This window comes from Ahaetulla prasina, chromosome 13, assembly GCF_028640845.1.
Source record: "Ahaetulla prasina isolate Xishuangbanna chromosome 13, ASM2864084v1, whole genome shotgun sequence".
In the NCBI taxonomy this organism is placed as follows: domain Eukaryota; kingdom Metazoa; phylum Chordata; class Lepidosauria; order Squamata; family Colubridae; genus Ahaetulla; species Ahaetulla prasina.
The window spans coordinates 3,194,324-3,221,231 of NC_080551.1; the positions used below are offsets into that span (position 1 = coordinate 3,194,324).

Consider the following 26,908-nt stretch of genomic DNA (forward strand, 5'->3'; position numbering starts at 1 on the left):
TATTGCTATCACACGTTCCCAGAAGGCAGATTCTTATGCCAGTCAGGAAAGAGGAAGGGAAAATCCTAACAGGAAGCGCAGTTGGCTCAGAACAATTAGCCAAAGAGATTTCTCATCTCCTTACTGATGGACATGTTTAAGCCGAGGTTGGATATGCAAGTGTTTTGTTTTAGATCTCTGACATATGGCTCTATGGGGCCTTTTGCTCAGAGTATTTTGTACACTCCATTTTGAGAAATGGAACTCTTGGCCACTTTAAGACTTGTGGACTTCACCTCCCAGAATTCCTCAGCCAGGCGGGCACTAACGATAGTTTTAAAGCAGAATTCTGGGAGTTGAAGTTCACAAGTCTCAAAGTTGCCCAAGTTTGGAGAACCCTGTTCTAAAGGAAAGGTAGAGACTCCTTATTTCATTCCATGCCAACGCCAGAAATATATTTTCTTTAAGTCACAAATAGTTCCTCTTGCCATTTTCTTTCTTTATTCAAAAAATAATAATTAAAAAAAAACAGACAATGGGGACACCTATAAATGCAAATAGTTTATTATCAATGAGCAACTGGTACTAGCTTTTGGCCTGGATATTACGATTAAAAAAAAAACTATACAGCCAAAATCCTGGCAAATACTCCAATATTTGCTGTATATTTTTTCCATCATTTTTTTTTAAAAAACAACTGTAGTACTGAAAGACTTTTAGCCAAAGTGCATTTTCCATTTTTTTGTCCATATACACATTGCACCGTACATAAATAATGACATTGTAAAAATGACTCCATAATTACAAGTATAATATATATATTTTCATATAATATATATATTTATATATATATAAAACTTTATATTAAATCTAGGTAGATGATATTTGGGGTCCTCCAACAGCTACCTGTTGTTTCTGTTGAGCAAAATTTCTAGCCAGCAGGGACAAGAGGTGATAAATTGCCTGGAGTAGCAGGGCCCCCAGCCTTTCGCAAAGCTGATCCGGACACTATTCGGGTCATAGGGCCCGTCTGGGTACTCTAAGTCAGTGGCATGTTTCAAGAGACAGGATTTCTCGTAGTCAAAGGCTTTGATCGAATACCCAGGCATCACTTTGTGCACGATTAAGGTCCGACAGCTGGGAATGTCCAGGGTTGGGGAATTGACAAAGATGGGGTGTTCGCTTCGGTTGTAAGCCCACACGCCGTCCGCTTCTTTGCTGAGCAAAATCCCATATCCGATCTTGTTCCGAGTCCTCTGGACCGTCTCGTTTCTGTTCTCCAGGTTGAGCTGTCCGAGGCAGAAGCCGTTTCCTTGAGGTAGGTCATAAAATATACTGACAGACTGTTCGTACACTGTGTAGAGGCGACCCACGCGTGTCCGATGCTCCCAGTAGGCGACGCTGCACCAGTGGCTGTGTTTCACGGCATCAGGCAACATGCTGGCATCTGGGGGGAGAGGAAGGACAGGTCAGGTCGGCCCAAAGGAAGAGAAGAGCTTTGAACAGTTCATTTAGTGGCGGCTGTTCGAAGTTACAACGGCACTGAAAAAGTCTGACCATTTTTCACACCGACCACCGTTGCGGCATCCCCCACGGTCACGTGATCAAAATTCACACGCTTGGCAACTGTCTCATATTTATGACGGTCACAGTGTCCTGGGCAGTGGTGAAATCTAAATTTCTTTCCTACGGGTTCTGTGGGCGTGGCTTGGTGGGCGTGGCTTGGTGGGGTCAGGTGATTGGGTGTGCGTGGCTATGTGACTGGGGGATCAAAAGACAGAAACTTACTAACAATGTCCAGCTGGAGCAGGGTTGGACTAGATGACCTCCAGGTCCCTTCCAGCCCTGGATTATCCTCTGAAGCTGCATCTAGTGCCAGGTTTGTAGTCCTTCCTTCCTCTCCTTTTTCCTCCCTCCCTCCCTCCCTCCCTCTTTCTTTCTTTCTTTCTTTCTTTCTTTCTTTCTTTCTTTCTTTCTTTCTTTCTTTCTTTCTTTCTTTCTTTCTTTCTTTCTTTCTTTCTTTCTTTCTTTCTTTCTTTCTTTCTTTCTTTCTTTCTTTCTTTCTTTCTTTCTTTCTTTCTTTCTTTCTTTCTTTCTTTTCTTTCTTTCTTTCTTTTTCTCTCTCTTTCTCTCTCTCTCAAATGAACCCCCCCCCCCGCCTTTTTCCCTAGGAGGCTTCAGCTTTTTTACCTTTTAAAAGTAAAAAAAAAAAAAAGCCTCTGACGATCGCGTGGCTCAGCTGGGCAGGGATTTTTGCTACCGGTTCTCCGAACCACATGCCGCCATTGCGGCTGATCCTGTCCGAACCGGGAGCATTTCACCCCTGGTCCCGGGGCCATGTGATCCTATTTTGCAACTTTCTGACAAATAAAGTCATATGGGGAAGCCAGATTCACTTAACAACCGTGTTACGAACTTAACAACTTCAGTAATTCACTTAACAACTGCGGCAAGAAAGGTCGTAAAATGGGGCAAAGTTCACTTAACAACCATCTCACTTGGCAACCAAAATTTTGGCCTCAATGATTGTCCTAAGTTGTATCAGATTAAAAAATATCAATTAGTTTTTGAGTGAAGTTAGGAATTATTATGTATTAGTTTAAGAAAGAAGGGAATTGATAGTGTGATGGTGTGAAATGGAATATGTTTTATGTTATATTTTAGATTATGTTTGTTAGTTACAATACCCTGTATTCTGTTCTGGGAAGTCTCCGGGAAGGAGGGAAGGGAAGACTATAAATTGATTGGTTGCCATTGTACAGGAATAATGGTAGAATTAAACAAGTTGGAATGGTGTAATGTCGGGACTGCTCGGCAAACACTCCCGAAGGGAAAGGGTAAGGAAAGAGGAGTAAAGAAGGAAGAAAGTAGGTAGGTAGGTGGGTAGGGAGGAAAGAAGGGAGGGAGAAGAAAGGATAGGAGGAGGAGAAGAAGGAGAAGATAGAGGGTTAGAAAGGATGGTAGTGAGAAGTGGGAAAGAGGAGGGGAAGTAGGAAAGCGAGGAGAAGGTGGTGGGGGAAGTTTAAGAAGGATGAGAAGGGAAGAAAGGATTAAAGGGGGGAGTGGCAGTCGAGCAGCCCTGACTGAGTATAATTTGAGTATAGGACTGATTGTTGGATAAGTGATTGTATTGTACACTGGTCAAATTGTGGGAATTATTATGGAAAAATAAAAAAATTTTGCAAAAAAAAATAAAAATGATTGTCCTAAGTTGAGGATTACTTGCATTTTATTATTCTATTGTTCTATAATTGAAAAGAAATAACAGTGAAAAAAAACCTGAAACCATGAAGTGGGTGACTACAACAACATTACTCATACTAATTACAAACAATGGCACAGGAGCCACTATCATCCATCGGCATCTTTGCAAAAAATTATTGTTGGTTTTCCAAATGAAGGATAAACACCAGTTGAGAAAGTTGCTGAAAATGATGTTATGAAGATTTTTGCAAGCAAACCGATTGGGATCTAGAACATCACATACCAAATAATGCCGTAATTGGAAGGAAAAGAGCAATTTTTGCAGATATGGCTACACCGCCGAGATAGCAGATTTAAAGATAAACGATTGAAATGAATGGATTGTGGAAAAGCCATCCTTGATGCATTAGGTGGAATAACAAGACTACACACATTTTTGCAAAAAGTAAAGGTTTTTACATACAAATAACACCTTACTGGCTTTAATCTCACAATAATATTTGGATAATTTCTAGGTTTTTGGCCGGAATCTGAATTTCCAAAGAACATCAATCAAAGAAGAGATTCCTACTGTGTTAATTCTCTGATGAATAAAAACAAGGTCAAACTGAGCCCTTCTCCCCTTGGCTGTTTAATTCTTCCTTAAAACCAGAATATCGGAGAAAGATGCTTTGACCTTCTCATTTCACCTTTATCTGGAACCCTTCAAAGCTGAAAACAGCCCACAGACAGAGCTCCACTTTCTTCTGCGCCTTTTTCGGGGTGGGGGGCAGCAACATGAAAATACTTTCTAGATAATAACAGCAGCGAGACTTTTGGTTGCACAATACTGGAAGAGAGAAGATTTACCTACGATTGAAGAATGGACACTTAAAGTATCAAACTTAGCAGAAATGGCAAAAAACTCTGCGTATTTGAAAGAATATTCACAAGAAAAATATGCACTGGAGTGGAGAAGGTGGATTGATTATGTTCAAAACAATTATCGGACTAAAAAGTACCAGATAGCCTATGAATAATGTTACGAATGGTATATATTAATGTATATGTTTAAATGGGAAAGGGGAGTTAAGGGGGTGTTGGGAGAGCGTGTATATGAGGTAGATTTTTGTGGTATTTTAGCTTATGATTGATAAATGTTATACCCTGCATTTTGTTCTGGGAAGTCTGGGGGGGGGGCTGGGGGGGGGAGAAGGAGGAGGGGGGAAGGGGGGGAACGATGGTTTAAAAATTTGTTCTTTGTAAAACTTTTTCAATTAAAAAAAAAAAACTTTCTAGCAGCCCCAAATTTGCTTGAGAGATGCCATCTTTAAGTCACTAAGCAAAGGGGACATTAGATGTTTCTGCTCCTATCTGCAGGCTGGGAGTGGTTTTCCCATCCCTGGCTGGACTTCCCCCAGGTCCTGTGGAACATCAGCCAAGCCTTCTTGGTTTGTGGGAAAACCCTGATCCTGGCTCGGAGCTTCCCAACAAACCTATCTCAAGACTTTGCCCTTCTGACCTTCTACCTTGATGCTATCAAGTCCAATTAACTCTGAAGTCAAACCGATACCATCATTTTGCTTGAGAGGATTTCAAAAACAGAGGCCTACTCTCTCTCTCCCCCACCCACCTATCTCCCCCCTTTCCATCTCAAATTTCACTGGCAGGAAAAACAGACATTACTTGCCCAGGGAACCAACCCTAAACTTGCTGTTGTTTTGCTAAAGATTAACTTGAGTTGTAGCTCTGCAGTTTTCAGAGGGGAAAGGAGAGGAGGAGGAGGAGGAGGGGAAGAACTGAACGCCCCCTTCTTCCCCAGGCAAAATCCTGGACCAAGAATTTTGTTTGGACCAAAAAAACAAAAACAAAACAAACCCCAAAATGATTTTAGCCTACTTCAACCATTCAAAAGCAAGCATGCTTGTGAGAATGCTCAAGATTAACAGTCGCAGGGGAAAAGTTGCTGTGTGGATTGTTCTTCTGCAATTTTTCTCCTTGTATGATCAAATTTTAGTATTTGGTATTTATTTGTCAAACTTGTGCAAGATAAACATGGATGTGAACATAGGAAATGAGTACAAATAAATTGGCTGGTGTATTGATAAACCATGTTCTCCTGAACCTTGATGCTGGAACCTCAGGTCTACCAAAGTACCTTATGTCTAAATAAATCACACCACTTGCCACCCAGCTCCTTAAAAACTAAGTTAGGAACATGATAACACGGTTTAGCTCACGCTGGTAAAGCCTGTTATTAAGAACACAGTAGCCTGCAATTACTGCAGGTTCGAGCCCGGCCCAAGGTTGACTCAGCCTTCCATCCTTTATAAGGTAGGTAAAATGAGGACCCAGATTGTTGGGGGGGCAATAAGTTGACTTTGTAAAAATATACAAATAGAATGAGACTATTGCCTTATACACTGTAAGCCGCCCTGAGTCTTCGGAGAAGGGCGGGGTATAAATGTAAACAAAATAAAAAATAAAAAATGAAGGCCTGGCCTGAAAAACGACAGTCCTAAACTAATCATCATCAAACTGAGGAATAAGGTATGAGGAGAAGCTTCTGAACGGAGAAGGTTCAGGAAAATATGGACAGGTTCAATGGAGCTACTCAATCAAGCAAGGACAAAAGATGAATCTACTTGGTAGGCCCTGAGAAAGTCCAGGAACCTACATCCTAAAACAAGGGATTGCTGGCCCTTTAGACCTGGGGTCTCCAACCATGGCAACCTTTAAGACTTGTGGACTTCAACTCCCAGAGATCTTCAGCCAACAAAGCAAAGCAAAGCTGGCTGAGGAACTCTGGGAGTTGAAGTCCACAAGTCTTAAAAGTTGCCAAGGTTGGAGACCCTTGCTTTAGACCAGTGATGGCTAATATTTTCTGGACCAAGTGCCCAAAGCGTGTGCATGCCCAAATCCCCAAAATGCAATGCGTGTGCAGCCCCCGTGCATCCCCTCCAACCCCCCATTCATGTGCATGCGGCCCCCTGCATGCGCCCCACGCTTGCGCACGTGGTTCCTGACATGTGCCCCGCCCACTGTGCATGCGCGGCAGAGACCAGAAGACCAGCTGGCTGGCGGGAGGTGTGCGTGCATGTGCAGCGGACCTGAACTGGGGTGACGGCTTGCGTGCCATTACTTCTGGCACGCGTGCCATAGGTTCGCCATCATGGCTTTAGACTCTTGCAAATAAGTGTTCCAGCTCATCTTCCAGATTTATATCCTATTCTGGCCATCACCCATCTACTGATATCAGATCTAATGATCTTGGAGGTATTTCTTGGATGTTTTTAATTCTGAGCATTTGGATATTTGCATGTGTGTTTTTTTTAAAACCAAAAGCTGTGTAACAGAATGCTGCTGGCACATTAATCTTACTATAGATGTTTGTGGGATCTAAACGTAAGAAAGTATTCAGTCTTGGTGATAGGAAACAAAGAACATTTTGAGGTTTCAACTCATGAAACTTGGCATTCAGCCTCGACTCTGAAGGAAAGGTTCAAAAACTCCAAAGGTTACTGAAGAGCCCGATTTTCTGGTGGAAGAAACAGTTCCTGCTGAAAGCCAGTCAAGAAAAACAGAATTAATTGGAGGAAAGGTGGAAAGGAAGGACTGGACATCATGCAAGTAAAAGGCCTGGGTCATTCTCTGGTGTCGTGCAAAATTCCAGGCTTCGACATCTGACTGAAACGGTATAAGATTTCCTGCCTGGGCAAGGGGTTGGACTAGAAGGCCTCCAAGGTCCCTTCCAACTCTGTTGTTATGTTATGTTATGTTATGTTATGTTATGTTATGTTATGTTATGTTATGTTATGTTATGTTATGTTATGTTATGTTAAGACTTGTGGACTTCAACTCCCAGAGTTCCTCAGCTAGCTTTGCTGGCTGAGGTACTCTGGGAGTTGAAGTCCACAAGTCTTAAAGTTGCCAAGGTTGGAGACCCCTGTTCTTGGCAACCCAGCCTCCTCCCCTTTCTGATACCTTCCAGTGGTTTGCCCCCCTCTCAGGCAGCTTGTGGGTTAGAACAGAACAGAAAATTAGGACACAGCATTATAAAAGAATAACAGAGTTAGAAAGGACTCTGAGATTGCCAGGTGAGACTCTTGAGATTGAGACTCCGAGAAATGCTGGCGATGCTGTTTGGGCACAACAGCAGCTGTAGCTCAGCACATCTGGCCAGTGCTGCATTGTGGGAGATTTTTGTCAGCCTCTGCTTCAGATTCACTCAGCCTCCAACTTACTTCTGGGTCCTATCTCCTGCAGAGGAACAAAGTTGGTGCTGGCCCTCTTATTCAAAGTCATGCCAAGGTAAAGGTAAAGGTTCCCCTCGCACAAACGTGCTAGTCGTTCCCGACTCTAGGGGGCGGTGCTCATCTCCGTTTCAAAGCCGAAGAGCCAGTACTGTCCCAAGACGTCTCCGTGGTCATGTGGCCGGCATGACTCAACGCCAAAGGCGCACGGAATGCTGTGACCTTCCCACCAAAGGTGGTCCCTATTTTTTCTACTTGCATTTTTTACATGCTTTTGAAACTGCTAGGTTGGCAGAAGCTGGGACAAGTAACAGGAGCTCATCCCATTACACGGCAGCACTAGGGATTCCAACGATAGACAAGCTAACAGGTTTGGGAGCAATTAAAGGCTTTGCTGCCTGCTTAACCCCTTCCCCCTTTTCTAAAGGGTGCAAGATATATGAGCAAATGTGCAAATGGTCTCACTTTTAAAGCCTTGATTTTTTATTTTATTTTTAAAAAAGGATTGCCTCCTTCTGAAAACTCAACAGCACATACATTAGCTAGGCCGTTTTTTACCGAGGTGAAAGTCAACAGCCTGATTCTACACCCAATTGCACAGCCTGATGAAACAGAAGGAACCAAATAAATCATGGTTAAACAAAGAACTCGGTCTGTGACTATGAAGCCTGTCTGAGCAAATGTGGGGATTAATGCCTCGTGGGATCTCTAGAAGATGGATTAGCTAGGAGGGCTTTGGAGTGATCAGGCTTATGACTTCTGTGCCTTGTGTGTGTGTGTGTGTGTGTGTGTGTGTGTGTGTGTGTGTGTGTGTGTGCGCGCGCGCGCGAAATCCATCTTCTTCTGGAGCTCTTCCCACACATGAATTCCCACATTTCCTTTGGGGGCGCTTCACAGTCACAGATCTAGCTGTTTCTTTAACCATGATTTATTCAATAAACTGCAATTCAGCCAACCCGTTCGGCCGTAAACCATGGTTTACAAACCACTATGCTTGGGTTCACAGACCCCGTTCTGCTAAAATCAAACTACCTGCATTTGGATTTAGCATCATATTAACCCCAGTCCTGGATATTAGACAACCAGTTTGATGAATGATTAATGTTACCAGGCTAGGAATGGGAAAGCTGCGAGTTCCAGTCCCACCCTAGCCACGAAGTCAGTCAGAAGAGCCGCTCCATCTCAGCCCTGGCAAGAAGGCAAGGCCGTCAAGCCACTTTCCAAAAAATCTTGCCAGGAAAACATGGTGGACCTATCCCCAGCAGTTGCCAGGTCTTAAGAACGCCGCGAAGGAAGGAAACCTCAACCAGGGGTCCTAGGTGCTCTCTGAGCTTGGTTGTTTTCTTGCAGAAGTTTCACTACCCAAACTAGGTAACATCATCCGTGCTAGTTAACTGATGGGAGTTATCTAGTTTGGGTCACGAAACATCTGCAAGCTCAGAGAGCATCAAAGATCCCTCATGTCAACCCTGAGCTATCTATATTCTCCTGTATTAAAACCCCAATCGCAATCTTATGAAAGAGGCTTACTAAAATTATTACCCTTTTATCTTCATCCACTGCTTCGGAGTCCAGCAGCTATGGGGTCTCCAATCCACCTCTTTTGGAACAAGCGGCCCAAATAAGGAACAGGTTAAAAATTCCCTCGCAGAAACTGGTACCCAGAAGGGAGGGAAACAGCCATCCCAGCTCCAGAACATCCTGGCCCAACAACACCCTGAATTGCTTTCATGGAGCCCAGTATACTTAAAAGTTCCTTAGGATTGCAAGCTGCAGCTGCAATGCATCAGGTAAAAACGGAGCTACTCCAACCCTGAAGTGCCCATGACATGAAAAGCCTCCAATGGAGTGCGAGCGAATTATCTGGTGATGGAAACTTTTACAAGAGGCATGGCCAGCAACCAACTTGCTTCTCCTTCAAACTCTTCCCTCAGCACTATTTCATTACCGCCAGGTGAGACTGGCGCGTCCCGGGGCAAATGATCCGTGACACACCAATCCACGCCATGCCACCCCAGCCGGGGGCAAGGCTGGAGTTGCGTTTTCACAGCTTCGAATCTGCTTGTTTGTACAAGCCAGCTCTTCAGACACATACCTTCGGAGTTAAGTCATTCCGGGCGGCAGCCATAAGCTCACTTTTCTTCCCCGCCCCTCCTTTTCAAGACCCTTCCTCAATTTTTTTTTAAAAAGGTTGTCTGGAAGGGAGAGGGAAAAACACAGGCACAGCATGGCACATGGGGGTCTCCAGCTGTGACTGTGGTTAGCAGGAGGGCACCTCTAAATTAGGGCTTTCTGGGTCAGTGGGGCTTGAGAAGGTCCTTTCTTGGCGAAGCAGCCAAGGAGCTTCCAAGAAGCCACAGGGAGCGTTTCTTTGGGCAGCAACCACATTCCAAGCTAGATGATGATGATGGATGTGGTACTACGGATGTGGTATTAGGGCTGCCGGCTCTAAACGTCTCAAAGATGAGCATCAAGTTAAGGAGACTCAAACAACCTCACTGTGCAATCTTGGCCTCCTTCACCATGTGCCACGGAAGCTTCCTGAGCAATCACCTCCAACTCAAAGTCTTCCAGAAGTGTTGGGGCAGCACTTCTGCAGTTCCCAGGACATCCCTGCCAGCATGTCTGCAGAGGGGGAATTCTGGGAAGAGAAGTTCTAACATATCTGGAGCAGTGATGAAATCCAAATTTTTTTACTACCGGTTCTGTGGGTGTGGCTTGATGGGCATGGAAGGGGAAGGATACTGCAAAATCTCCATTCCCTCCTGACTCCTGGGGGAAGGATATTGCAAAATCTCCATTCCCACCCCACTCCAGGGGAAGGATCCTGCAAAATCCCCATTCCCACCCCACTGCAGGAGAAGGATCCTGCAAAATCCCCATTCCCTCCCCACTCCTGGGAGAAGGATCCTGAAAAATCCAATTCCCTCCCCACTCCTGGGGTGTTCTGTCTTCCTTCGCCTCCGTCCAAGTGATGGCTTAATTAGCTGGCACTATCAGCTCTGGCAGCAGAATAACGAGCGTCTGCCAAGTGTCTCTGTTATCTCCCTCGATGCCGATGAGTCACCCAGGAACAAACTTCAGCTCTTAGTTAATCAGTTGATTTGCTTGCTACGAAGCGGCACAGCAGTTCTTGCTGCCTTTATATCCTATGGGGTGTGGCTCCATGACTCAGCACTTCCTAGGCCTGCCCCACCCCTGCTTCTGTTGTTCCCATCTCTCCTGCCTACGAAACCTAGGGTCCAACCAAGCCTGATTGCCATCAGCTGGGTCTGAAGGCGTGGCCTGGGGGGGAAGAGTCAGGGGACGGAGGCCTTGTTATCTCTTCCACCTGGCCTGCCTCTGGCTCCTGGAGCTGAGCCAGGGAAGCCGGTGCTCCCGAGATAAGTCCTGACAACCCTTCCCCCTCACTGTCCAAGTCACTTTCTGAAAGGAGGCCCGGCTCAGGGGGCGCAGACACAACATGGGGGAAGGATACTGCAAAATCTCCATTCCCATCCCACTCCGGGGCCAGCCAGAGGTGGTATTTGCCAGTTCTCTGAACTGCTCAAAATTTCCGCTACCGGTTCTCCAGAACCTGTCAGAACCTGCTGGATTTCACCCCTGATCTGGAGGGCACGAGTTTATGGAAGGTCATCTCCACAGCTCCATGTGGTTCAACAGGATAACTAATGGCAGCACAGTTATATCACAGCCTCAAATCTCTGCTTTGGCTGGTGTCATGCAGACAATTTTCTGATCCTGTAACCGCTAACTCAGCACAACCAAGCAAAGGTTTTCATAAAGGCCCAAGAGACAAGAAATCAACTCATTTCAAAACCACCTCCCTTGCCCCTCAGGCCACTTTTTATCTCCCTGGTTCTAGGACAGGGGTCTCCAACCTTGGCAACTTTCAGACTTGTGGACTTCAACTCCCAGTTCCTTTGCTGGCTGAGGAACTCTGGGAGTTGAAGTCCACAAGTCTGAAAGTTGCCAAGGTTGGAGACCCCTGTCCTAGGAGACTCGGGGCGAGCTGCCAGCAGCTGTTGCTATTGTTGTTATTAATTGGTTCTGTGGATGCAAGGACATTGGTGGACACAGCTCATGCTTGCCAACCTCCTTCTGCTTCTTTTGATGCTGTGGCCAAAGTGAGTGGAAAACACAATCCTAGGAGGCCCAGCTTTAAAGGCCATCCAGACCGTCCAATTTTTAAAACTGGAAGAATTTAAAGACAAGAAGTTGATGAAGAGAGTATCAAAGCGTGGGACGAAGACACGGAAATTCAGAGATCGGATGCTGTTTGCGTAGAGCAGAGGTCTTCAAACTTGGGAGCTTTAAGACTTGTGGACTTCAACTCCCAGAATTCACCAGCCAGCTGTGCTATGCTGGCTGGAGAATTCTGGGACTTGAAGTCCACAAGTCTTAAAGCTCCCAAGTTTAAAGACCTCTGGTGAATAGAGTATCTTCTGAGTCTGGGAAGTGGCTGTCTGCCCAGAATTTACTATTATGGTTTGTGGTGCATTCAGTCATGGCATTTTTATCAACCTATCGAGTCTTTCCAAAGGACCTGGGAAATTTGATGGTGTTGGAAGATATCACTGCAGCATGTCTGATGTTCCAAATTCAGCTGCCTTCTGCAACTGACCAAGGAGGATTTTGTCATTGCTGATGGTGTTCAAGTAGTGCTACAGATGTTTTTGGGTTGGACCCAAAGCATCTATTATTATTGGTACTATCTTTGCTTTTTTTTTTACCTTTTAAAAATATTTTTTAAAAGAAGCGGTAACCAGGCAAGCAGGTGACCAGGCGATTGGGTGGGCATGGGCGGTGTGTGTGTGTGTGGAAGAGGGATTTTTGCTACTGGTTTTTGCTACTGGTTCTCCGAACCACCTGCCGCCATCACTACCAGATCAGCTGATCCAGGAGCATTTCACCCCTGGACCAAGATAACATGGAGAAGAGAAACCCCTTCTAGATTGTGAACGGGTGCCCACCACCAGGCTAGAAAGAAGCCAAATGGGCTACAGACATGGCAGAGCAAATATTCCGGTCAGCGTAGAAGGCCAAACTAAATTCTTGACTGGAACTTCTTTCCAATGTTTCCATCCCAAAACTGTGATAAGCGGACAGTCTGATAAAGATCTGGGCAACTGCTTGATGATCTCTGTAATCCCAGGTCCCAGGAGAACACCAGAAGAAAAAGGGGAAGGAGCAGCGCCAAATAAAATAAACCTTAAAAAGCAGAGTCAGAGAATAATAACAAAGGAAGATATCTGATCTGTTTGGTTGTAAGAATCCTGTGAAGGATCCCAGCAAAGGCACACGCTGGAAGTTCTATTTACTACGGTTTATTTTTGTAAGGTTTCCAACTGTGTTTTGGGGAGGGAACAAGAGGGAAGGCAGTGCCAAGGTCCTTCTCTGAGGTGCCCCCCAATTGAAGAAAGCAGAGAAGCAACTGGCTGCAACGATTGTGTGCCACAAACAGGAACCCCCACTTTCTTTCCTCCTTCCCCAAAGGGCTCTGCTCACTTTTAAAGAAAAAGGAGAAAAATAAGATCCGAACTCCGGTTAAATCAACATCTGCCAAAGATATCCCCACTGCACAAAATAGCAGGATTTCATTAAGTCAATTGCAACTTGGCAAAAATTCTGAGAAGGGAAAAAGGGGAAGCCGCAGTCAGGCCTGTAATTTAAGCCTTGTTTTAGGAGCAGCGCCCTAAATGCAACGGACTGCAATTCCATGACTTTTATTTATTTTTTATTTTTTAAATCCATGCCCTGGCTCCCACTGCCCCATTCAGAGAACCACAAGGTTTGCAGGTAATTACAACATTTGGAGACTTTTCCTGCTAGGGAGAAAAAGAGAGGGAGGAGGAGGAGGAAAAAAATCTTCCAGGAAGGCTCCGCAGTTAATTCTATGTGCAAAGCAACCAGGTTGTAGGAGAAGAGCAGGCAGCGCCTGGAAGTGGAGTCAAGAGAGGACTCAGCCTAGAATCCTTTCATATCCACAAATACTCTAAGCCCAGCCTCTACTGAATCTGTTAACTCTTGCTGACCTGGTTTGATTCTGGTGTGTAGGCTTGAAAAATAAACCAACCTCACTAGAACTTAATGAGCGGTCCCAATTCTTTGGGTTTGAGACAGATTCGGAAATGCCGAAGTAGGCAAAAGAAGGGCAGGAACTGCCAGAACAGAAGCTCGAGGCAGGTATGGTCCACTTGGCCAGGCAAGCTTCTAAGTCCTGCCTCAGTGGTGGGATTCAAATAATTTAACAACTGGTTCACCCAGGGTCAGGCTGGCTGTCATGGGATACACATGGCTCACCCTCATCCTCCACCTCTGCTGCACACACGGGATAAGCTTCCCACTATCAAAGTGGATCCTGGGCTCTGCGCTGCAATGGAGAAACGGGCAATGGAGCAGCCGGCATAAAGGAAGGAGGCGGAGCAAGGAGAAGAAAGAGGAAAAGCAATCATCTCCTTCCCTCGCGCCAGCCACTCAGTTGCCCGTTTCTCCATTGCAGTGGAGCCCAGTGCCCAGGATCCACTTTGATAGCAAGGAGGGTGGGAATTTAACAACTGGTTCACCCAAACTGGAGAAAACCGGCTGAATCCCACCACTGGTCCTGCTCCAATTATTTCCTTCCAATCTCAGGTCAAACAAAATCCACTTGCTTCAAAGCTTTGAGTTCAGCTGGATAAAGCTTTCCATCCACTGGGTTGCATCCAGAAGGCGAAAGGTTCTGGACGCAGGGAAAGAGACGCAGCAGCCAATATAGGGCCTGCTTCCTGCAATTTCCTTGGCCCTTAAGATTCCAGCGCAATGTTTCTCAACCTTAGGGACTTTAAGATGTGTGGACTTTAGCTCCCAGCATTCTCCAGACAGGATGGCTGACTGAAGAATGCTAGGAGTTGGAAGTCCACACATCTAAACGTCCCTGAAGTTGAGAAAACACTGCTCTAAGTATGTTATTCTCTTCACTATACACAGAACCAGGAACCCAGGAAGCCGACTAGACAACCGTGCGCTGTCTCTTAGTAGACATATCTGTGCGCTTTGAAGAAACAGCACAAGAGCTCCCAAGGTGCTTCTACATGTGCAGAACAAGCTGGCACCGCAAACGAGGGAGAAAAGACACAACGACAACCTTTCTAATGCTCAGTCAAGGAATTCATTCACCTATTAAGTGGCTAGCAGTCCCTTGTCCAACCGATGTATTTAATAAAAAGCATGAGCTTGTAGCTCAGGGAAGAGTGATGTTTCCTTTCAATTAAATTAGTTAATTGGAAAAGGGGCTATCAAACTGATGTCTGATGTTTGACTACCAGAAATTGATACACCTCTCCTTTTACAATGCCTGAAAATATCCTCTCCACACCCCACCATCCCCCCAAGAAGTGGACGGGTCAGAAGGACAAGGTATTCAAGACCCCCCTAAAACAGGGGAAGGGGAGGAGAGATGTTTTATAAGAGTATAACCCACTGAGATTAGATCAGTGTTCTCCATCCGTAGCAACTTGAAAATGTGGGTGGACTTCAAACTCGCAGAATTCCTCAGTCAGCATTCTGACTGGAGAATTCTCGGAGTTGACGTCCGCCATACCTCAAAGTTGTTGAGGTTGATAAACACTGGATTAAGACCATGGCAGGCTAGAAGACCAAAGACATCATACAAATCCATGGATTGTTTTAACCATGGCTTGCACAACCAGTCAAATGGTCTGCATAATAATCATGCTAAGCTGCCAAGAACTGTCAACTCTTTGGTGGCTTCTAGTTTTGGGGGAGAAAAATGGCTATACTAGGTCAGGGGTCTCCAACCTTGGTCCCTTTAAGACTTGTGGACTTCAACTCCCAGAGTCCCTCAGCCAGCTTTTCTGGCTGAGGGACTCTGGGAGTTGAAGTCCACAAGTCTTAAAGGGACCAAGGTTGGAGACCCCTGTACTAGATAAGCAGGGGAGGGCTGTGGCACACCAAGCTAGGTTTTTTTTTTGGCATCACCCTCTTTTTTATGGGAGGGGGGGAAGCAGGAAGCTTTTGGGGGACCTATGATACCAACCTTTCTTTCCCTTAAAAAGTAAAATAGGTTACACCGATCTCAGGACTAGCAGTATGATTTTAACTTGTTTACCATTTGAGAGTGAAAACTGGAGTGCCAGCAAGTGGGGTTGGAGAAAACTTCAGAGGACCCACATAAAAGGGGCTGAAGAAGAGAATGGAGGTTTGGGCCTTGACGGCTGGCCTCTGCACTAACTCATACGCCAACTCTTCCAAACCACAAGCAACAGAAAAGGCCTATTCATACACGGAGGACTTCTCTGTTTTTTAAAAATATTAAATTCTATTGATCTTAACGAGTTTTACAAAGATTACGCACACACACATACACAGACAAACACTGAAAAAAAATATCAACAAATTTCACTAAAAAAAGGGGGGGGAACTAAAAGAGAGCAGGGAGGGAAATTATATACATTAGATATATTGAATAATACTTTGATGTTTCTAAATCTACATTTAAAAAAATAACTCTCTATTGCTATAAAATGCCAAATGTGTCACTTTTGGAAACACAGACAAAATTGATGAGTTACAGATCAATCTCTGTAGAAATAACAACCCAAGAGATGCAAATGAAGCCGATAATCTTCTCTCTGAGTAGCTCACATCCAGGACATAAACTGTTTCAACTCCTACCCTCAAAACGACGCTACAGAGCACTGCACACCAGAACAACTAGACACAAGGACAGTTTTTTCCCCGAAGGCCATCACTCTGCTAACAAATAATTCCCTCAACACTGTCAAACTATTTACGAAATCTGCATTACTATTAATCTTCTCATCATTCCCATTACCCATCTCTTTCCACTTATGACTGTATGACTGTAACTTTGTTGCTGGTAATTCTTATGATTTATATTGATATTGATTGTTCCTGATTGCTTATTTGTACCCTATGACTATCATTAAGTGTTGTATCATTAAGGGTTAAATTTGTACCCTATGACTATCATTAAGTGTTGTAAGTGTTGTACCTTGATGAAGGTATCTTTTCTTTTATGTACACTGGGAGCATATGCACCAAGACAAATTCCTTGTGTGTCCAATCACACTTGGCCAATAAAAATTCTATTCTATTCTGTTCTGTTCTGTTCTGTTCTATTCTATTCTTCATTCATCCTAGATTTAAGGTTCAACTCAACCCCTCGTTCCTCTCTTCCCTTCCCCTTCGGCTCAACCATAATCTCTCTCCAGAATCTTAACAAATCTATGAAGACCTAATAATTTGCTAAACCATCTCTATATAGGTAGTCCTCAACTTAAAACAGTTCATTTAGCGACTGTCCGAAGTTATAACAGCACTGAAAAAAGGGACTCGTGACTGTTGTTCACACTTACGACCACTGCGGCATCCCCATGGCAGTAGTACTTTACTGATTAATTTCCTAAGTACTTTCAAAGCTCACCAGCTTGAAAAATATCTAATAAAAAACAAGGAGCACCGAGTTTCTAGTTTTTAGAAATTCTAGAAAAAAAATTCTAGTTTTTCTTTTTGCCATTGATAATACTATGTTCTGTCACTAGATGTCACTATTGACACCCTGTAACAGGGTTTTTCAACCTTGGCAACATGAAGATGATGTGAGGACTTCAGCTCCCAAACAGGCTGGGAAATTCTGGGAGCTGGAAGTCCACACATCTTCAAGTTGCCAAGTTTGAGAAGAACTGGCTTATCGGATGCTAAACTGGACTGCTAATTGGGGCAGCAAAGCTACGGGGCCCAGAGAATTTATCTGTGTCTCCCCCATTTGAAATTTATCAAAGCACGCTTCTTGTAAAGACAGGAAAACTGGCTCCATCATTTGCACCCATCCCAAGAGAGCTAGAAAATATTAAGAGCCTATTTGAGAAGAGCAACACCTCTTATACCTCTGGCATCCACCCTCAAGAGACGCCACTGCCCTAAGAAATCGTTTTTCTTCCACAGGAACCCCAGGATAGAAACAGTAGGGGCCCCTAACAAGTTTATTGTTGTAAATATTTACAGATCCCTCACATCCAGGACATAAACTGTTTCAACTCCTACCCTCAAAACGACACTATAGAGCCCTGCACACCAGAACAACAAGACACAGGAACAGTTTCTGCCCGAAGGCCATCACTCTGCTAAACAAATAATTCCCTCAACACTGTCAAACTATTTACGAAATCTACACTACTATTAATCTTCTCATTGTTTCCATCACCAATCTCTTTTCACTTATGATTGTATGACTGTAACTTTGTTGCTGGTAATCCTTATGATTTATATTGATATATTGACCATCATTTGTGTTGTAAATGTTGTACCTTGATGAAGGTATCTTTTCTTTTATGTACACTGAGAGCATATGCACCAAGACAAATTCCTTGTGTGTCCAATCACACCTGGCCAATAAAAAATTCTATTCTATTCTATTCTATTCTAACATGAAATCAATTAGATGTTAAGAAATTAAAACAAGATAAAGCCAGAGCTACAACTAAGAACTTTAAGTTGTTCTAGCAGGTCTAATTAGCAAAAGTACCAATGTGGTTGCTAGCAGTTGGAAACCTGTCTCCGAGAAGATCATTTGGGCCCCGGAGGTTCCTCTACCATCAAAAACGTGCCCTTAATCTCATTGTAAATGAAGCAGAGCCATCCACCCCCACCCCCAATTGCAAGGGATATGGGAGGAGAGAGAAAACATGGCAGGAGAAGCTACGGCTAGTAGAAGAACAGGTTTTTCCTCTAGGGAGCCCTCCAGCATGCCTTGCTCTTCACCAGGAACTAAGGCTCTCTCCTCTACCTGCCCCCTCTTCCTTTTTCTCCCCTCCCTCTCTCTTTTCATTTTTTTCCCTTGGCTCCTCTCTTGCAACCAAGAAGCCACCACCTAGAACAGGTACCATTTCATTTGTCCAGAACGGGATAGGGCCTCCTGCTTACGAAGGAGGTTGGATAAGAAGACCTTGAAAGGTCCCTTCCAAATCTGTTATTCTGTTGTTCAGAGGCATGAGATGAGCAGGCATGGAACCCGCCACATCTCCAAGGCTTTCTCAGGACAGCATCTTTTCACTTTTCTTCAAATGAAAGCATAAGGAAATGAGGAACTATTCAGCCTGACAGGCTGTGAGTTCGATCCTAGGTAGCGGCAGATATTTCTCTCTCTGGGCACAATGTGTAAATATCAGCTGCGAACTCCGCATTGGCGACAGGAAGGGCATCCGGCCAGTAAACACTTGGCTCCATTCAGTTGCTCTGACTCCATCCCGATCGAAAAGATTACGAGGTCATTAAAAGACAAAAAATAAAATAAAATATCCAGCCTGTCTTGCTTCACATTTTTACTGCTGGAATAAGGGGTACTTCATTTAGTCAGAGGTGTTGACCAAACATAAAGTTTTTGCAATTTTGCCTGTTTTTTGGTTATGGGGAAATCACTTTTCCAGAGCCACAGGTAAGCTGGTTAACCTGCTGAGGCATAAAAGTGTATTTATGATTATCACATTAGCTTTAGCAGTCTGGACATCACTTCAGATCTGTTGGCTTCTCACACACAAAGTGAGCTTTTAAAGTGTTCCCTATATGAACATGAAAGGTTACTGTAAATGGCCTACAGAGGAAGTGGCTTATACAGGTAGTTTTTGACTTAACAGCAGTTTGCTTAGTGACCGTTTGAAGGTACAGCAGCACTGAAAAATGTGACATATGACTGGTTTTCACTCTTAATGGCCGCTGTAGCATCTCCAAGGTCAAGGGATCAAAATTTGAACACTTGGCAACTGGCATGTACTTATGACAGTTGCAGTGTCCCAGGGTCACATGATCACCCTTTGTAACCTCCCAGTCAGTTTCCAAAGTTAATAACGGAAGCCATGTTCACTTAACAATCCCGTGATTCACTTAATAACTTTGTCAAAAAGGTCGTAAAACGGGGCAAAACTCACTTAGCAACTGCCTTGCTTAGCAATGGAAATTTTGGCCTCCACTGCGGTCAAAAGTCGAGGACTACCTGTAGCCAATAAACAGACAAGGTGTAGAGAGAATATACAGCCAATAGGGTCTAAAATTAGCACTTGGGAAAAACTGTTCGAGTTATTCTCAAAATTATTCAGCCTTACTAGGCAGGAGACGGATAAAAGTTTTAAAACCTAAGTCTACTGTACATATTTTAAGAAGAACTTTAAATATTTACTGTACAAACACTTAAGGAAACGTTATTATGTCTCTAAAACACAACCACTGATAGTTCTGGACTCAGCCAGACTAACTTCAAAGTCTTTTCGCACCAATATTTTTCTTAACGGTGCAAAAAATAGCAACAGAAGAATTGGTAAATAATTTTCTTATCTTGGCTCAGTACGTTACAATCTAGGCAGTATATAAAACAACTCTTAATCCTCCCCCCTTCTCTCTTTGCAAGACAGACACAAACAGAACTCCTGAATTCTCTCCCGTATGTTCAGATTTAATTATATTATGGTTGTGCTGAGAGTGTTGGATCAACGCAGCTTTGTGACTGTGCTTTGACCTACTTTCCCAAATCACAATCTGGTGGTTAATACCAAATTGGCATCTGCTGTTATCTGCTCCGTTTGGCTTTACAATTTTGTTTGGTACACCAAGGGCTTCCCTTTATCAAAGAAAGAAACACAGAAGAAACTGTGCTGGTTGAAGGAGTTTGATTTGCAAAGAAACAGCTAAATAATTTCTTAACTTGGAACTGCATCTTGCTGAGATGGGGCACCACTTTTGCTTGACAAACCCTATGGCGTGTCAGTCATATATAACATAACATAACATAACAACAGAGTTGGAAGGGACCTTGGAGGCCTTCTAGTCCAACCCCCTGCCCAGGCAGGAAACCCTACACCATCTCAGTCAGATGGTTATCCAACATTTTCTTAAAAATTTCCAGTGTTGGAGCATTCACAACTTCTGAAGGCAAGTCGTTCCACTTATTAATTGTTCTAACTGTCAGGAAATTTCTCCTTAGTTCTAAGTTGCTTCTTTCCTTGATCAGTTTCCACCCATTGCTTCTTGTTCTACCCTCAGGTGCTTTGGAGAACAGCCCGACTCCCTCTTCTTTGTGGCAACCCCTGAGATATTGGAACACTGCTATCATGTCTCCCCTAGTCCTTCTTTTCATTAAACTAGACATACCCAGTTCCTGCAACCGTTCTTCATATGTTTTATCCTCCAGTTCCCTAATCATCTTTGTTGCTCTTCTCTGCACTCTTTCTAGAGTCTCAACATCTTTTTTACATCGTGGCGACCAAAACTGGATGCAATATTCCAAGTGTGGCCTTACCAAGGCATTATAAAGTGGTACTAGCACTTCACGTGATCTTGATTCTATCCCTCTGTTTATGCAGCCCAGAACTGTGTTGGCTTTTTTAACAGCTGCTGCACACTGCTGGCTCATATCTAGATGGTTATCCACTAGGACTCCAAGATCCCTCTCACAGGTACTACTATTGAGCAAGGTACCACATATACGGTACTGGTGCATTTTGTTTTTTTGGCCTAAATGTAGAACCTTACTTTTTTCACTGTTGAATTTCATTTTGTTAGATAGCGCCCAATGTTCAAGTCTGTCAAGATCTTTCTGTAACTTGAGCCTATCTTCTGGAGTGTTGGCTATTCCTGCCAGCTTGGTGTCATCTGCAATATATCCTTTAAATTGGCCCATTTGGGATCAATTTAAGTGCTAGAGCTTCATCCAAGGAATCCTGCTTCAACAGTTTGTTATGTTTTATTCAGTTGATCATTTTTGATCATTCATTTCACTAGCTATGGCTTGGTTTCACACAGCCTCTGAGGCTAAGGTGTGACTGACTGCTTGACAACCATTATTTAGAAGTCAACCATGGGGAAAAAGCAGAATTCTGATCTATGTACCCAACAGAAGTTCCTCAATCTCCACTCCCAATCTTTAACAAGGAGTCTATTAGCACAAAAATTGCTTGCAACCAACAGGGCTGCTCTGGCGAGAATCTAAACCACAGTTTTTGAACTTCCGTAACTTTAAGACGTATGGACTTCAACTCTAAGAATTCGTCTTGGGAGTTGAGGTCCAAATACAGTATCTTCAGTTGCTGGGGTTGGGAAACACTGATGTAGACATTAACACACTCAGTCTGAGTTACTCTCACCTGGCCAGAGAGCCCTTGTTAGAGCACACATTCAGCCATCCATATATACACTACAGAATTCACAACCAACTCACTTTTCCACTTGTTTTCACAAAAACAGAGTAGTATCAAGTTTTGCTTTGTTTTAAGAAATAGCAAAGGACAGGAGGGGATGGGAAGGGGAAGGGAAAGGAAAATGAAAGGGAAGGAGCGGGAGAGGAGAGGGAAAAAATGAAAGAGGGAAGGGAAGGGGAAAGGAAAGGAAAGGAAAGGAAGATAAAAAGGAAAGGAAAGGAAAGGAAAGGAAAGGAAAGGAAAGGAAAGGAAAGGAAAGGAAAGGAAAGGAAAGGAAAGTTAAGACTGGTGGAGCAAGCTACTCAGGTACCAGATGATGCCTAAAGTAACCTAGTTGTAGATTTCAGGTATCTTTACCATTTCTATTCTAACCGCTTTACAGCACTGAATGTAGCTGGAACCGATGGGCTTATGACTTGGCTTGTTTGTTCTTGGAAATATCTCTGGACTGGCACCTAATCTGGGCGCAGCCTGAAGTGACGCTGTTGTCCTTCTTCCTTGAGGGAGCAGCCATTGGAGGACTGAGCATTTCAAGTGACCCAAACCTGGAGATGCTAGTGGGAAGATCTTTGTGTGAACCATCTCCCCTCATTTCCCATCCAGGAACCGGTAGTAACCAGCTTATTTTATTTTGATGCTTTATTTTTTTTTAAAAGCCTCCTTAAGTTTATAAGGTTGCACTAGGAAGGGATTGGAAAAATAATGTATTTCACTGATTCTGGCCACAAAAATTAGAATTTGTTGTGGGCTGGCGAGGAAGATACCAATGTTCCAGTGTTTGGTGTGTGCAAAGAAGATGGTACATGATCAGAAATCATCTCTTATCCTTCCAGCTTTTCCTTCATGCTCTCCACCTCAGAAGGACCAGGATGACACGGGGACTTGATTGCTTTCTCAAGATCTGCTCCTGCCCGTCAATACACAGAGCATCTCCAAGCCCCGGCTGAAATCTCTCAACAATACACCCACCTAAAACCACACACCATGCATCTTCTGACACTCCATTGCGAATAATGAAAATTCAGCCAAAAACCACAAATAGCAAACTACTTCCAAGTTACTGTGACTGATTTATCTGCAGTTGCATTCGTTTACAAAGCCAATTTCCTCGTGCCTAATCAACGTACAATTGCTGAACTCTGCTGAAACCATGCCTTGCGTCAATATTTTCCACATGGAGCCAGCCAAGATGCCTGGTTACCTATGCAAATTGGGGCCCCCCCAATCTGCAAAAGATCCCCGTACCCACCACACTCCGCTTTGGGAATTCCTTCCGAGAGCAAGTCCGTGTTTATTCTACTAGAGTGTCCGGGTGCACAAAATAAAAGGTTCTTTTCAGAAGCCATCTCCCCAATGAGGCAGGACTAAAACTCCCATCAGCCACATCCAGGCAAGAGACCATGGAGCAAAAGACTGTGGTAATGAGGGTATGGGAGCTGCCATATGCAATTGTAATTCCAGTCCCTATCAGCAACTCTCTAGGCCGGGGTCTCCCAACCATGGTGGCTTTAAGACTTGAGCACTTCAACTCCCAGAATTCCTCAGCTAGCATGGAATTATGGGAGTTGACGTTTACAAGTCAAGAGGTTGGAGTTCCCTGCAGTCTAGGCAACTTTCTATCAGCAACTTTCCTGCAGCTTTCAAGGGGAAAACCTAATTTTCGCAACCAGCTGGTTTCAATTGTGCCTTTTTCACAGCACGCCAAAGAACTACTGGGGGATGGAAAGCAGGAACCAGCGGAGGGTTGTGGGGAAGACTGGTGCCCAGTGAAGATTAGAGTGGAAAATAATATTGTGGGTAGCTCAAACAAAAGCAACTCGACTGCAAGCAATCGTAAAAAAGGCAAACGAGACATTTGCTGCATCCCTCTGCAAAACAACAAACATACACTCTACTGTGGCAACTTTAGTGAATATACTGCCACTTAAAAGATGTTGTGACCTCAGTTCACTGGAAAAAAACAGGACAGCCCATATTCTACAACTATCTTGGTTAGTGTTGATGTTGGTCTACTCTTACTCTGGACCAAATAACGTTGTCCCAATCTATTAAAAGTGACAAACAGTGTAAAATAAGTTCTTCAAGGCAGTTTCAAGCTGAGGCCTGGAAAAAGGAACAGCCTATCAACCAGCTACAGCAGGGATTTCCAAACTTTACAATTTGTGGATTTTAACAACCAGAATTCAGAAGTTGAAGTCCACAAGAAGTCATAAAGTTGCCAAGGTTGGATGGCTGAGGAATTCTGGGAGCTGAAATCCACAAATCTTAAAGTTGCCAAGGTTGGAGACCCCTGAGCTACAGGACCCAGCAGAAGCAAGCCTACAAGCCACCCTTGCAGAAAGACCATTTTTAGCGTTCCTAGTTAAGCTAAAAAGTGTGCTTTTCAAAGGTTAAAAAGTGTTATTCCATCCCACCAGAGTGATGGCACAACCCAGGTCTTCTAGAGACCGAAACAGAGTAATTACAGTGGTACCTCGGTACTCGTGAGGTTCTGAGAGGCTCAACAGGTACTTAAAGTACTAAAAACGACAAGTACCAAATAAACCATGTGACTAAGGTGTCACGCTTCTGTTTTCAGTAGTGAGTCACAAGACAGCAGACACCAACAAGTTCTAGCTTGTGCGTCGGGTACCAAACAAACGATGAATACCAGGACAAAATTTTCACATCAAAATGTGTTGAGTACCAAATTCGATGAGTTTCAAAGCAATCAAGTACCAAGTATGACTATAGATTAAAAGATTTAAACCCTACCACCACCAAATAGGAAAGCCCATCCCAGTTTGTACCCTATGACTATCATTAAGTGTTGTGCCTTAGAATTCTTGACGAATGTATCTTGTCTTTTATGTACACTGAGAGCGTATGCACCAAAGACAAATTCCTTGTGTGTCCAATCCCACTTGGCCAATAAAGAATTCTATTCTATTCTATTCTATTCTATTCTATTCTATTCTATTCTATTCTATTCTATTCTATTCTATTCTATTCTATTCTATTCTATTCTATTCTATTCCATATTTTCTATTCGGTTCCATTCCATTCCATTCCATTCCATATTTTCTGTTCTGTTCTGTTCTGTTCTGTTCTGTTCCATTCTATTCTATGAACACCAGCTTGAGAATTATTTCTTATATATCACTTTGCAACTACTTCTGGCAACTATGTACAGTACATTTTTTTTCAGGATTTCACTCATCACGATTCATCTAAGGAAAAGCTAATGCCTTAAAGTCTGCTTCCATTCCTCCTTGTCTTGCATAGCAAAAAAGAGTCAACAAGGAAGTGTGTGTGTGTGTGGGGGGGGATACACTGTTTTTACAGGAAAAAGGAGGGGGAAAAACGCACGCTTCATCCAGCAGCATTTCCCAACTGTAAAACAAGGTTCACTTTATTTATTATTTTGCTAACATAATTTACTTCCAAAAGGAAGAAACGGAAGGATACCGCCTGCCAGGGTTGGTCAGTCTGCCGGCAGTGGGCCAGTCCCATAAATATTTGGCAATGGGTGGAATATAGAGCTCTTCTCTGCCCTCGTTAACTAAAAAAAGGACTAGTTATTGGAGCCCACTCCCTCCCTCCTTCCTGAAGGATTCATCAAAAAACAGTCTTCATAATTCAGGATGTATTTCCTGAGCATTCCCAATCAACCAACCTAGAACTAAGCAACCTGGAACTAAGGAGAAATTTACTAAAGGTGAGAGCAATTAACCAATGAAGCAACCTGCCTCCAGAAGTTGTGGGTGCTCCATCACTGGGGGCTGTTAAAAGAGACTGGTGTGGCTCAGGCTGTAAGATAGCCTGTTATTAAACACAGCTGCCTGCAATTACTATAGGCTCGAGTCCCACCAGGCCCAAGGTTGACTCAGCCTTCCATCCTTTATAAGGTAGGTAAAATGAGGACCCAGATTGTTGGGGGGCAATAAGTTGACTTTGTATATAAATATACAAATGGATGAAGACTATTGCCTTACACAATGTAAGCCGCCCTGAGTCTTCGGAGAAGGGCGGGATATAAATGTAAATAATAATTTAAAAAATTGTCTGAAATGGTCTAGGGCAGGGGTCTGCAAACCTGGCTCTTTTAAGACTTGTGGACTTCAACTCCCAGAGTTCCTCAGCCAGCAACTGGCTCTGGAAGTTGAAGTCCACAAGTCATAAAAGAGCCAAGTTTGCAGACCCCTGTTCTAGGGTCTCCTACTTGAGCAGGGGGGTGGACTAGAAGACCTCCAAGGTCCTTTCCGGCTCTATAAATCTATGTTCTATAAGAAAATGAATCCCACAAAAACCGCTTTCTTCACTGATTGTAGCAGAAAACAAGCTAGCATCTTCCCTACACCAGCACAATCAACTTACTGAAAAACCACCTTTCTACCTATGTGGGCCTCAAGCATTAGTAAATAAGCATCCACACACTGGGACATGACAGCAGTGTTCCAATATTTAAGGCGCTGCCACAGAGAGGAGAGGGTCGAGCTATTTTCCAAGGCACCTGAAGGCCAGACAAGGAACAATGGATGGAAACCGATCAAGGAGAGATTCAACCTGGAAATAAGGAGGAATTTTCTAACAGTGAGAACAATCCACCCATGGAACAGAAGCTGCCTTCAGAAGTTGTGGGAGTTTCATCACTGGAGGCTTTCAAGAAGAGGTTGGACTGTCATCTGTCAGAAATGATGTAGGGTCTCCTGCTTGGGCGGTGGGTTGGACTAGATGACCTACAAGGTCCCTTCCATCTGTTATTCTATTCTATTCTATTCTATTCTATTCTGTTCTGTTCTGTTCTGTTCTGTTCTGTTCTGTTCTGTTCTGTTCTGTTCTATTATATTCTATTCTATTCTACTCTATTCTACTCTACTTCTTCTAGTTATCACCCACCTACCCCTCTTTTCTGCTCAAAAAGCTGATTTCCACCCCATGGCAACTATACTCAATTCCAGCTCCTGCAAGAGCTAAAGGAGAAATTCAGCAAAACAGCTAAGATTCATATTAAGGTAATTCTCAACTTACAACGGTTCATTTAGTGACCATTGGAAGTTGCAATGGCACTGAAAAAAGTGACTTATGATCATTTTTCACACTTCCAACTGTTGCAGCATCCCCACGTCATGTGATCAAAATTCGGATGCTTGGTAACTGGTTCATCTTTATGACGGTTGCAATGTCTTGTAATCTCCCTTTGCAACCACTGACAAGCAAAGTCAATGGGGAAGCCAGATTCACTTAACAACCATGTCACTAACTGAACTGCACTGATTTGCTTAACAAGAAAGGTGTCAGGGT

At 43.7% G+C, this 26,908-nt stretch overlaps 1 protein-coding gene across 1 annotated transcript in view; it reads right to left on the bottom strand.

Moving 5' to 3' along the window:
* Window positions 1-512: 512 nt before the first annotated feature.
* SMAD6 (SMAD family member 6) overlaps window positions 513-26,908 on the bottom strand; it is a 70,475-nt gene continuing 44,079 nt past the window's right edge. Inside the window, exon 4 of the mRNA XM_058156597.1 lies at window positions 513-1,426. Coding sequence (XP_058012580.1) covers window positions 882-1,426 — 545 coding nt within the window. The 3' untranslated portion in view covers window positions 513-881. The remainder of the gene's footprint in view (window positions 1,427-26,908) is intronic.